Raw genomic sequence first — 12,708 nt, forward strand, 5'->3', positions numbered from 1 at the left:
CTTCGCCTCGGCCTGCGCCACGGCCTGCGCCGCCTGCCGGCCTCGGTGCGAGCCTCGGTGGTGTCAGGTAGTGGAGTCTGCTGACTCCCAGTCCGTCGCCCGGTGCCGCCCGGTGCCGCCCGGCCCGACCAATTTTGGAGCCATCGATACGGGGCGCTGCGGGCGCCGCTTGTTGTGACTCGACGGTAACCCTAGACCGGACGACTTCGCCACCCAAATTCGGGTTCGGCAGGCGCGTCAAGGGAGTGAACAAAAAATGCAGCAACGGCAAAAAAAAATTACAGCAACACCAAAAAAAAAGTTACAGGAACGTCAACAAATTTACAGTAACAACGACAAAAATTACAGCAACAACAGAAAAATTGCAGCGACTACAGAAAAATTATAGCAGCAACGGAAAAATTACTGTCATAGCATAAGAATTACTGCGACAACACAAAAATTACTGCAACAACAACAACAAAAATTACTGCAACAACAACAACAATTACAGCAACAGCAAAAATTACAGCAACAACAATCAAAATTACAGCAACAACAATCAAAATTACATCAACAACAAAAAAACACGGCTGGAGCTAATAAATGGCGAAATAAAAAACGCACACTAAAATTTAGTTGCCTGTTAGTGTCCTGCCCTGTAACCAATGCTTGTTTCAATTAGGTTTCAATTTTCTTGGATTTTTTTTTGTCGGGTAAGATTGATGGTAAAACGCTTGGGCGCGCTGCTCCGCCCGGCTCCGCCATGCCGCCCATCCCATCTCCCAACCGGATACACAGTGTCCAATCCACACAATGAGCGGCCAGCCAGCACAGCGCGGCACAGCGCAGCACAGCGAAGCACAGCCTCCCCCCGACTTGCCTCCCTCTCGTAATACATACTTAATTGAACAACTGCTGAGCACCCGCAGCCGCACGGCCTGGCAGGCGAGCCTCGCGGGCTGTCTGCGCCGAGCCGGGCGCAGCCAGTGCCGAGCCGAGGGCCACTTTTCAACGGGAGAAAGGCGGCCTGTGCTTTCGTCGCCCTGTCCCCCTCGCACTCGTGGGGGCGTCCCGGGCAGGTGCGAGAGAGACGGCAGTGAGCGGGTTGAGAGGGGCACACGTTTTTCGACCCCGTGGAGAAAAAAAGAGGGAAAGATCGGGGCGAACAGAACAAACAGGCTGATTGAGAGACTAGGCTGGCGTCCGACGTTTTCACCGTCGTTCAAGTGCCCCGCTGGGCAGGCACCTCCGCCGCACTGAAACACTCCGGGCGGCGTCTACTAATTGAAGGCGACGTAGGCTGATTGGGCGAGGCTGGGCTCACCTGCGCCGCATCCCACAAGCTGTCAGCTAACTCGATCGTCACCCGGCTCATACACAGCTTATTACCTCGCTCCGTCTCTCTCGCACCCAGTGGGACGACCCAGGGTGTGCGAGAGAGGCAGAGCGACTACTGTCATTCGGAATCAGCCAGCTGAGCATCCCCGCCGCGCGGAACGCACTACGGATCAGGCGGGATCATAAAAAAGGACAACACACATACACGACTTAATACGTCTTGTTCATTATTCCAGTTGTGTCTATCCGTGGGGCTCGGCCTGGCTGGCCTGGCTGGCCTGGATGGGCAGCTCGCCGCCCCGCACCCTCGGCCTCCCTCCTCCCCCTCCCCCTCCTACAGTGCAGGGCGTGCTCCGCGCTCCCCCACGCAACGCATTGTCCAACCAAAGGTTCGCTAAACGGCTTATGCCGTTGTTTTCGCCGACCCCGTCGGGCTCTAATCCGGCAGACTGAATGGAAAGGCCGCAAGTGCCGCCCGGACGCCGCCAGATACGGCCTTCTTGCCCTCGCGCCCCCAGGTCTGCTTCTCTGCTTCACACATCGCAGCGTCACAGCGTCACAGCACCGGGAACAAGGTCAGGGGCTCGCTTTCGGCGCGGAGTGTACTAGTTTGCACCTCACTTTCGGCGCGGAGTGCACTAGGTTTGGGCCTGGCTTTCGCGGCGCGGAGTGTGCTAGTTCTGGCCTCGCTTTCGGCGCTGAGTGTACAAGTTCGGACCGCACTTTCGGCGCGGAGTGTACTAAGTTTGAGCCTCGTTTTCGGCGAGGACTGTCCTATTGTCGTTAGGGTCTCGCTTTCGGCGCGGAGTGTACTAGTTTGTATCCAACAAGCCTGCCGTGGACCGGATTTCGCTTTCGACTGCTCCGGTTGGCCGCTTTCCGTTTTCGTGTGTCTTTTCATGCAACTTTCCACGTTGCTTACTCGCAACAGCGACCAGGCTGGCAAATGGGATGCCTGTCGTGAAATTTCAGCCGTCATTCGGTTTCGAAGAGCGATAGCCACGGCCTTGCTACTTAGCGTGGGCGGCCTCAACGTAAAATGCAATGCGTTTGTGGGATGAATAGTACTCAGGTTCAGGAAACAAAAGAAGGAATTCCGCGATTTCATTGATTGTTTGATTCTACTGTATTATCAAATAAAATGTAATCAATGTGTACAGTATATAGATCCTCCTCAACACTGTTAACAATAACGAATTAAACGTACCTCATGCATACAATCACAGATCATTCACTTCGACAACTAAAGCTGCAGCACTGCCAGCGCCAGCGCGACCTACCGACTAGTAGTACACTGCGGACTACAGTGTGCACTCATGTGAGAACACACTTCAATGCACAGTGCACCCAGTGGTCGCTGGCCGCGCTGGTTCCGGCCGTGCTCGAATCCCACATCACAAGAAGAAAAATGAAGCCGCCGGAAAATAAGTAACAAATTTTGTGTTTTGGCTGGCGGAAATGCTGTTATTTACATCATCTACTATTAAAAATAACGTTTCGATCGTTCGACCAGTGAGGGCTCCATTGTCTTTTACAAACTGGGGATAATTTGTTAGATTATAGTCTAATCGTCATTAAAATATTTTTCTAAAAACAAATATTGCACGCTTATTGGGCATAAAATCTAAAATAACTTTAACTGGTACGTAGTCACAACTCTACTGACTTAGTTTCACTATTTTTTCTGCTCTTTAAGTCAGAATCTTTGATTAAAATAACGCTGTCTCTATAGAGCATCAAAGATTTCAAAACTGAAACTGAAACAAATACATGGCAAACTAGTTTACTTTGACATCGCAGTTTGAACAGCAGAAAGAGAGAGAAGACTTGCTGACAAGGCAGTTCGCATAACACTTTTCCCGAAACCACTCCCGTCGAGCTAACTTATCCACTAAAAATCACAGAAACAGCTATTCGCTCCCCTGCCTTGGACAGCCGAGGCGGGGTGCGTTGACTGGGACACTGGGACCCACACGGCCCGTATTGCCCAGTTGTAATAATACTGCCAAGAGTCCCCGGACGGGAACCGAGGGCTTGTACGGTAATATCACACAAATTAAGTAACGCGCGCTTTCAGGTAGAATTGTTTTGGTAACAAACTTGCAGACAGACTGCGTTGGCATGCACCCCGTGGCACTTGGTGATGGCGGCGCGGAGCGCGGTGCAGCAGGCGACCCTCGTCCCGCCGCGGGGACGCGACGCGACGCGGGGCGGCGACTACAATGGCGGATGACTGCAACGTCGCGACGGCCGCGGCGCGGTTCACGGCGACGGCGTGTCGACGTACGGCCGGCGCGGCGGGGCGGCGTCGGGGTGCGGGTTGCCGCGGCCGGAGGGGCCAGAGCTCGCCCCGGAGCCGCCGGGACGCGACGACAGCATCGCCGCGGCGGCCGCGGCCACGGCGGCGTTGTCGGCTTGCAGGCCAGCCAGCAGTCCGGCGTGGTACTGGGGTCACAACATCTTGGACACGGACAGGTAGGCGCTGGGCGTGGACGGGCAGCCCGGCAGTAGGAAGGGCGCGAGCAGCGCGTGGCGGTGGTGGTGCGCGACGTCGCCGGGGACGCCGTCGGGGTGCTCGGGGTGGCCGTACATGAGGCGGCGCACGGGGTTGCCGCCGTGGCCGTGGCCGTGGCCGTGGCCGGGCGGCGGGCACGTCGACATGTCCAGGAGGTGGCCGTCCATGCGCGCGTCCATGCGCGCGTCCAGCGGCCCGCCCGTCTCGTGCAGCTTGCGCATGTGCTTCTTCAGGTCGAAGTTGCGGCAGAAGCCCTTACCGCACACATCGCACGTGAAGGGCTTCTTGTCCTCGTGCGTGTGCATGTGGAAGGTGAGGTTGTACACCTGGTGGAACGCCTTGTTGCAGACGGCGCACTTGAAGGCCTTCTCGCCGCTGTGCGTCAACTTGTGGTTCTTGTAGTTGCCCTTCTGGTGGAACTTCTTGCCGCAGATCTCGCACTCGAAGGGCTTGTCGCCGCGGTGTATCCGCAGGTGCGTGTTGAGCGTGGAGCTGCGGTTGAAGCACTTGCCGCACACGTCGCAGCGGTGCGGCTTCTCGGCGGTGTGGATGATCTTGTGGCGGCACAGCGTGGACGCCTGGCGGAAGCCCTTGCCGCACGTCTTGCAGACGAAGGGGCGCGCGCCCGTGTGCACGGGCATGTGGCGCGTCAGGTTGTAGTGCGCGTTGAACACCTTGCCGCACTCCTTGCACGTGAAGCTCTTGAGCTTGCCGCCGGCCGCGCCGCCAGGGGTGCCTCCCGACGGCGGCGAGGGCGGCGAGTGGTGCGAGGACGGCGGCGGGCTGCCGGACGACGCGGGCCCCGAGCCCCCGACGCCGAGCCCCAGCGGCCCGGCCATGAGGCCGTGGTGGGCGTGGTGCTGGGACGCCATCAGCGGCAGCGGGCTGCTCGACGAGTCCCTGCTCTCCGGCGAGGCCGGCGGCGGCTCCCTCTGGTGGCGCACGGCCCGCGACCCCAGCGGGCCCGGGTAGTAGTACAGCAGCGGGTACTGGCTCAGCAGGTCCAGGTCGTGCGCGCGGAACGCCGGCACGTACTTCTTGAAGGCGGAGTCCATCGGCGACGCCGCGTACGACAGCACGCCGCCCAGGGCGTCGGCGGCCCTCACGGGGGACGCGGCGGGCTCGCGGCGCCGGTCCGGCTCCATGATCTTGGCGATGGAGAAGGTGAGCGGCCGCGACGTGGACGTGGGCGTCGACGTGGGCGGCGGGCTGTGGCTGCTGCTGCGACTGCTCATGCTCGTCCTGCTGCTGGCGCTGCTCGGCACCAGGAGCCTCGTCGCCGTGTCCGGGCTGGCCGCCGGGCTGGCGGCGGGGCTGGCCGCCGCGGGGCTGGCCGGCATCTCGGGGGGCATCATGTTGGGCTGGAACGGCTGCATGCCGTCGTCCCCGACGTGCCCGACGGGCGTGGGGCTCGAGCTGGGACTGGGCCTGGAGGGCACGCCACGAGAATGTTTAGCCCCGAGTTCAATGTGAGTTCAACGCCCACAATGTCACACATTGGCACGCATAGTTCGCGCGGCGGACGTCAAAAATTAACGACAAAGTAAACGACACATTTTGTGCGCGCGTGCAAACAATAAACAAGCACTGACATTGCCTGTGGTCGAAGTGACAATCGCGACACGCGGATCAAACTCACATTTGAGAAAATGGCGGGCGGCACACTGGTCACTGTACTCACGTTTGCGAGCTGAAGACGGCTCCTGCTTCCGCGCAAATCAGCAAGCGCCGAGGGTCCAACAGGGAGGCATTCCCACACATGGGCGCGGAGACACTGCACTGCACTGCACTGCACTGGGACACGGGGCGGACGCACTACACGGGCTGGACGGGCTGCGCGGTCGCTGGCGGACGCAGCGCGGAGTGGAGCGCTGCCGGCGGACGGTGCGCGCGGTGCGAGCGGCTCGACAAATCTGTTGGAAATAAATCAGCCCGGAGTGTAAACACGATATCACCCCTCGGTGTACATACAATATAAAATAATCCCCTGCTCCGGCGACCCCCACCACCGAGCTGGCCCGCGCCGCACTGCGCCGCACCCCTCCCCGCCCTGCCGCTGCCCCGCTGCCGCTTGCCGCCGGGCCCGACTAACCTCAAAACGCCGCCCTCCCCCCTCCGCGACGCTGGTCGCGATGCTCGCTACGCGCCGCTACGCGGTGCCGCGGCCGTGGTGGGGGAAGGCGTCGGCAGCGTCGGCAGGCCGTCGCCGGGAGGGGACTCTGGGAGGGGGAGGCCACCGTGCGTGGGCCGCCGTGGCCCCGCCCAGCCAGCCCCAACCAGCCCCAGCCGGAGGGGACCACTCACAGCCGAGCCTTCTGGCCGCCCCCTACCCCACGGGGCCGCCGGGGCCTCTGGGGCCGCTGGGGCCCAGCCGGCAAGCAGCGCGCAGCCCGGCGCGGCCATGCCTCTGCCCCAGCGGGGCACCCGAGAGCCCCGGAGGGGCCCCCGTCGACCCGCTCTGCCTTACCGTGGCTGCCGCCCTAGCCTGCCCAGGGCCGCGTCCGCGCCGCCGCGCCCCCTCTCTCCATCTCTCTCTTCCTCCCGCTCGCGCCCGCAGCGGCGTCGGGTGCGAGAGAGATGGACACGGCGGCGGCCAGAACGGGGTCGCCTCGCCGCTTCGACGGCGCGGTGTGGCGCGGCCCGGCGCGGCCTGGCTCGGCGTGTTTGCCGACCATCAAGGAGGAGGAGGTGCTGGCCGTGCTGGTGTTGGCTCAGCTGCTCAGCTCGGCCCCCCTCCCTGACGGCCAGGCCCGGGCGAGCCCCCCCGCGGAGAACGGGGCCGTGGGGCCTTAGCCTGGGCCCTTGTGCAGCGGCAGCGCGGGGCCGCGTGCGGGGCGGCGCGCTCGGGGAGTCTGAGTCCGCCAGGCTGGGCAGGGCCCTGCAGGGGGCTGCCTCCGAAACAGGCTCGCTGCTCACATAAAGCTGCTGCTCCACTTTTAGCTCCGTTGCTCCGCTGCTCCGCGGCGTCGCGACGCATCCCGCTGCCTGCTGTTCATTTGCCGCATTCCAGTTCGGCAGCTGGCCGTCCTGGCCGAGGCCGTGCTCGTGCTGTTGGCGGTACACTCTCGTCGAAAACACGCGGCCCTCATTACTACCGCGGGCTGCAAAGCTGCAAAGCAGTCCCGCGATCGGCGGCGAAAAGAATGCGGGGCCCGCTGCGCCGCGCCGCGCTGCCGCTCGCCAAAAGCGCGGCGAGCCTCCGCCCCGCTGGGCATACAGTGTGCCGGGCATGCTCCGTCTCTCTCGCACGCAAGAGGCGTCCCGCAGGGCCGCGGGGGAGCGAGAGAGACAGCGCGACAAAGCACCGTTCGGAATCACGCATCGCCCCGCCCCGCGGTTCTTTCCATGCAATTTACGCGCGCCGCGTCCTCGGCTTCGCCTGCTTCGCCTGCTTCTGCTTCGCCCCCCGCACCACGATGCCCGTCGGGTTTTGTAGTGTGTCGCCGCCCCGCCGGCCGTGGCGGCCGTCCCCGCCGGGCTGCCTTTTTCGACGACGGCGACGTCCCGACGGCGTCCCGCGCGCCGCCGCCGAGCCTCGCAACCCCTTCCGGTCCGCCGCGCGTCCGGAAGCAGGGCGGTCTTGTCGGCGAGGCGAGCCGGATGCTAACGGTGTTGTGCCGCGCGCGCGTGCGGCGTGCCTGTGTGCACTACACTGTGTGTGCTGTTCGCTGTTCACGCGGGAAAAGGGAAGCAATGCGTTTGATTGCGCTTCTCTTCGAGCGCACCGCACCGCGTTTTGAGCTCCGGAGTTGCTAAATGGGACTCGAACCGAACGTGTGACCCCACCAATGGATTGCCCTCCGTACGAGGAATCGATTGGTGGGGTCACACGTTAAGTTCAAGTCCCATTTAGCGGACTCTGGAGCTCAAACGCGTCTAGAGTTTTGGCCGCCTGCGCTGGTCCCCTGGCACGGTTTAGTACCTGACGAAACGTTCGCTGGCGCTGCGCTTTGATTTCGTTTTTCCAGAAAGTCTGCGCAGAAAAGGTGGCGGATATTGCTTAATCGATTAATCGGTGCGCTGCCTTTGGCTCGGCAAGCTGTTGCTTCCAGGAAAACGGCGACGCAAGGCAGCGTCTTATACCTTTTTTGCGACCATGATTCCCGGGAGCGGAGCACGGCTATAGTGGCGTGTACCGCCACCAGCAAAGAGGATGAGCCTGAATGGGAGTGGAGCCCCACTGGAGGCCCACTGGAGGGGCCGATGGCCGAGGGTGCTCGTGATTTGGTGATTTCGTTTGTTGGAGTTTTTAGGCAAGGCGCTTTGCTCCTAAACGAGAAGGAGAACGAGGCGGGCCAGGCGTCCGACTTTTGTTGGCCCGCGAGACGTCATCAACCTCTTGAGTCTCCCCGGACCCGAAAAGCGATTGCTTTTCCATCCTTTTCTTCGTCCTTTTCCTTGTTTTTTTGCGCGCCGCGCGCCAAGTCGTCGCCGTCCTCATCGACTTTGGATCGGAGCAAATGAACATCGCGCGGAGCCGGGGAGCACTCACTATTCAGATCGCGGCCCGCCGCACAGTGGGCCAGAAGACCGGTGGAGGCGGCCAAAACTCTAGACGCGTTTTGAGCTCCCGAGTCGCTAAATGGTACTCGAACCGAACGTGTGACCCCACCAATGGGATTCCTCGGTCGGAGCCCATTGGTGGGGTGGGGTCACACGTTTGGTTCGAGTCCCATTTAGCGACTCTGGAGCTCAAAACGCGTTCGGGATTTTGATCGCCTCCACCGGCCTTCACACAGACACACCGACGCACGCACACCGACGCATGCTCACACTCCGCGGCACCCCCCCCCCCCCCTCCGCGACGACGCGACGACGCGATGACCGTCAGGCCGACGCTGCCGACGCCAATGAGCTCCCTGCACATTTAGTCGCGGTCGCTCCCCCTTCCCCGCGTGGAGCCCATCCAGACCGTCTCTCTCTCTCTCTCTTTCTCTCTCTCTGACCCTCGCCGCCGTGCTGCCGCCACCATGGCGGAGTAATAGTGTATCTTTTCGCGGGTTGGCCGAACACCACTACACGATTCTTCGCCTCACCCCCTCTGCCCACCCCACCCTCATGCCCTCTGCTGGAAATTGAAAACTTTTCTTTCTCTCTTTTTTTTTGCAGTTGACGCTCGCGGTGCTGGCCGCGCTTCGCGGGGTGGCATATGTGCAGCAGGCATCACTTACCCGCAACACTTACCCGCCGGCAGCGCTGCCGGAGCAGGCTGATTCCGAGAGTCACTGCGTCTCTCTCGCACTCATGGGGCGTCCCGTGTAGGTGCGAGAGAGACAGAGCGACGAAAACGACTCTCGGAATCAGTGTGCTGGCGGCATTGTGGCGACCGCATTGCGCATTGTGCGCCACGCCCGGCCTGCCCCGGCCTGCCCCGGCCACGCTGCAGGCGACGTCGTTGCGCCAACCGGGGACCCGTGAACCTGCCCGCGGGCGGAGGCTGCGGTGCGTGTGTGTGTGTGTGTGGTGTGGAGAGAGAGAGAGAGAGAGAGAGAGAGAGAGAGAGAGAGAGAGAGAGAGAGAGAGAGAGAGAGAGACTCGTGAGTTTGTAACAAACCGTTTGTTTAGAGGGCAGGTGGGGAAATGTACCCCAAAAATTTTGTATTTTGCTGTGCAGTGCAATCCTACTGAATCCTGAAAGCGCACGAAGATTTTCCTCTGCGAATGTAAAACTTTTCACTAAGCAGCGATTTCCATTGCACATAATTTGGTGGCGTGCTGGCTGCTGCTGCTGGTTGCACGGGCGAGGCGTCAAGCATTTAGCGCGACGCGGGCGGGGCGGGGCGGGGCGGGGCCGGGTGTCCGGGACATCGCCGCAAAAGGGATTTCGCCTCCACCCCAGGACGCCACTTGAGAGTTAGAGGTGGCGGGGCGGGGCGGGGCGGCCGCAGCATCACAACGGCAGCCGCCGCGCCACGCCCTGCCTCACTGCCTCGTCGACTTGTGTACAGTACACTAAAATAATGAGGCCAGACATGACACCCCGCAGGCCAGGGCGGCCCCGCCCCGCCCCGCACTAGCCCGCCGCGCCCGGCCAGCCCTCTCCAGCCCCCATCAGCGTGATGACACGGAACTTGGACGGAGATAGGAGATAGGAATCTGCTGCAGAGGCGAGAGGACTATCCAATCGAAGCTGAACGTGTCAACGTGTCGCCAGCTCATCTCGCTGAAGTGCCCCAGCCAGCCCACCCCTGCAGCCCCTGCAGCCCGCCATCCGCTACGCCCGGCCACGCCGCCACACGGCGGGGTGCTGGCTGAAGAGCATCTGTCTGTCCGGCCGTCCACCCGTTCACCCGTCTGTCTGTCTGTCTGTCTGTCTGTCTGTCTGTCTGTCTGTCTGTCTGTCTGTCTGTCTGTCTGTCTGTCTGTCTGTCTGTCTGTCTGTCTGTCTGTCTGTCTGTCTGTCGCTGTCCGCGATCCTGCCGCGGCGCTTTTGTTTCAAACCGCTGCGCTGCTGCTGCCTTGCCCGCCTCGGCTGCCTTGTGGATGGCGCGTTTGTGTTTGTCTGCTCATTATTCTGGAGGGCCGTGGAGAGAGAGACGCCGGGGACAACGAGACGTCCTCGCTGTCCTCGCCGTGCTCGCCGTCCTCGCCGTCCTCGCCGTCCTCGTCCGTCCTCGCCGTCCTCGCCGTGCTCGCCGTCCTCCGTCCTCCTCGCCGTCCTCGTTGCTGCTGTTATGACGTCAAAGAGGGGCAGCACCGCCACCACCGCAAAACGGCCACCCCGATCTAGCAGACAAAATATTTCGAGTTTCAGCGAAAAATTAAATGCATCCAGGCATTCAATTTTTGGCGGAAAATTTGTACACTGAATTTTTGAAACGAAAAAAGTTGAGCAACTGATTTGGTGGGACACTGCCTTGACTTCCGTGGACCACCAGCGGCACGGGATGCAGGCACTCGTGACGCGGCGCGGCGTGCGCTCCCGGGGGCCGCCCCGCCCCGCCCCGCCCCGCCCCGCCCGCCCGCGGCCTGTACTCGGCCTTCTCGCCGCGTCCGCGTCCCTGCACGCTCGCGCCGTGCGGTGCGGTGCGGCGCGGTGCGGCGCGGCTCACAGTGTGCTGGCTGCTTGATGGGGCACTTCCGGCCGCGCAGCCTCACGCTGCCAACTGGACTGGGGAGGCTGCAGCACACTGATTCCGAGAATCGTTTTCGTCGCTCTGTCTCTCTCGCACCCATAGGGAACGCCCCATGAGTGCGAGAGAGACAGAGCGACGAAAACGACTCTCGGAATCAGTCGGCTGGAGGCTGGGGCACGCAATGCACGCGGCGGAGGTAGCGGTGCCGGCAAAAGCACCACCGTGGAGCTAGAGCGAGCCAAGAGTTCGGAAGTTGATCGGAAGGGTGGCGGGGAAACTATAATTTGGCGAGGAGAGAGAGAGAGAGAGAGAGAGAGAGAGAGAGAGAGCTGCTGGGGGAGCTCGTTACCGCCGTGTTATCTATCGGCCGGCCGGGTCGTCCCAGCTCATCGCCGAAGTGATGGTGGTGATGGCGACGTTATCCACTCAGCAGGCAATCTCAGATCTCAGGGCGCCTCGGCAGGGCACGCCACGCCACTCGGCCCTCTCCCTCGAACACACAAAGCGGGCCGAGTACGCCCCGTCCTGCGCTAGGTTAACAACGACGCCTTTGATCCGCCTGGTATCTGGAATAAAATAAATTCATAATTCGTCAAACATTGCGAGCCTGGCTGGGCGAGCTTCGTGGCGTGGCGGGTCGTGGCGGGGCGTGGCGGGGCGGGGCGGGCGGCGGGGCGGGGCGGAGACAATGCCCACCATCCCTCATGACAAATAGAGGGTTAATTGGTGTGCATCTTGCGAAAGCGAGGCGGGGTGGGGCGGGGTGGGGCGGCGAGGCTGCGAGCGTGTGCGGTGGTGTGCTCACCGCCACCCTAAACTTGCCCGCCCGCCGCTCCAAAGGGAGAGGAGGCAACTTAGATGAGAGGGAGGGGGTAGGGGGTGGGTACGCGAGCAGCGCGAGTGAGTACGCCACTGTGAGTGACACGCGCGAGCGATAGAGTCCTCCTGACAAGCAGCAGCAGGAGCATCCCCCGTCCGACCCCCGTTCAAACCCCCCCCCCCCCCATCCTATGGCCTCTTGGCGCGCGAGCCGGTGTGCCAGCGGAAACACTGCTTATCTGGCCATTAAAAACACTGAACTGGAGTTTAAATGCAACAAAAATAAAACATGGACCACGAACCTCCGGAGATGCTTTGCGAGAAGAAACACTCCCGATCGATGAACACCCTGCTACACTTGTCAAACACCCTCTCGACCCCCCCCCCCCTCAAACACCCCGTGACACCTTTCCTCCCTTGAATTCCACCCCTTGGCTCCAGCGATCCCCCTTTTCCAGGCCCTTTGCACCGTTCCAGCGTTCCACCCCCCGGGCCCGCGCCTGCTCACCGATTCCTCGCACTGTCTCTCTCGCACCCATACGGGGCGCCTCACGAGTGCGAGAGAGACAGAGCGACACTCAGCCCGCTGGATGGCTGGATGGCCTGGACCCCAGGGACGCGGCAACGCGGCCGTGATATGCGAGCCCGGCCCACAATGGGACCGAGAGAGCGCGTTGTTAACAGAGTAAATAGCAGCATATGGCTGCTGGCCGACTCTGGCCGCCCCACCCCTCTAGGTGTCGTGGGCGCTGCGTCCACTTTGTCTAACTAACTGGCCCCGCCACGCCCGGCCCCCGCCACGCCCCGCCACGCCCCGCCACGCCCCGCCACGCCCCGCCACGCCCTGGCGCTCGCACTCAACCACATGTACAGTACAGTAGACCGTCCCCGGCAGTCTTTTGTCACGGCTACGCCGGCGGTGGGTAAACTGAAACGTTGTCCCCTTTTTATTTCGCGTTCTGCATTTCACCTCGAGTG

General features: G+C 61.9%; 1 protein-coding gene across 1 annotated transcript; it reads right to left on the bottom strand.

The window, feature by feature from the left end:
• Positions 1–3,764: 3,764 nt before the first annotated feature.
• LOC117639370 (fez family zinc finger protein erm-like) lies at positions 3,765–5,742 on the bottom strand. The gene is made up of 2 exons (XM_034374958.1): positions 5,517–5,742; positions 3,765–5,263 (listed from the first exon to the last, which is right to left on the bottom strand). Exons 1-2 carry the CDS (start codon positions 5,594–5,596, stop codon positions 3,772–3,774), a joined length of 1,572 nt encoding a protein of 523 aa, XP_034230849.1. The 5' UTR covers positions 5,597–5,742; the 3' UTR covers positions 3,765–3,771.
• Between the last annotated feature and the right edge of the window lie 6,966 nt (positions 5,743–12,708).

The sequence above is a fragment of the Thrips palmi genome, unplaced genomic scaffold, assembly GCF_012932325.1.
Source record: "Thrips palmi isolate BJ-2018 unplaced genomic scaffold, TpBJ-2018v1 HiC_scaffold_11, whole genome shotgun sequence".
NCBI classification, from domain to species: domain Eukaryota; kingdom Metazoa; phylum Arthropoda; class Insecta; order Thysanoptera; family Thripidae; genus Thrips; species Thrips palmi.

Excerpts from the sequence above, each read along its gene's own strand:
- LOC117639370 (XM_034374958.1), bottom strand. The coding sequence starts at position 5,596 with ATGTGTGGGAATGCCTCCCTGTTGGACCCTCGGCGCTTGCTGATTTGC. Across the intron at positions 5,264-5,516 it reads GCCGTCTTCAGCTCGCAAAC|GCCCAGTCCCAGCTCGAGCC; the intron begins GTGAGTACAGTG and ends CGTGCCCTCCAG.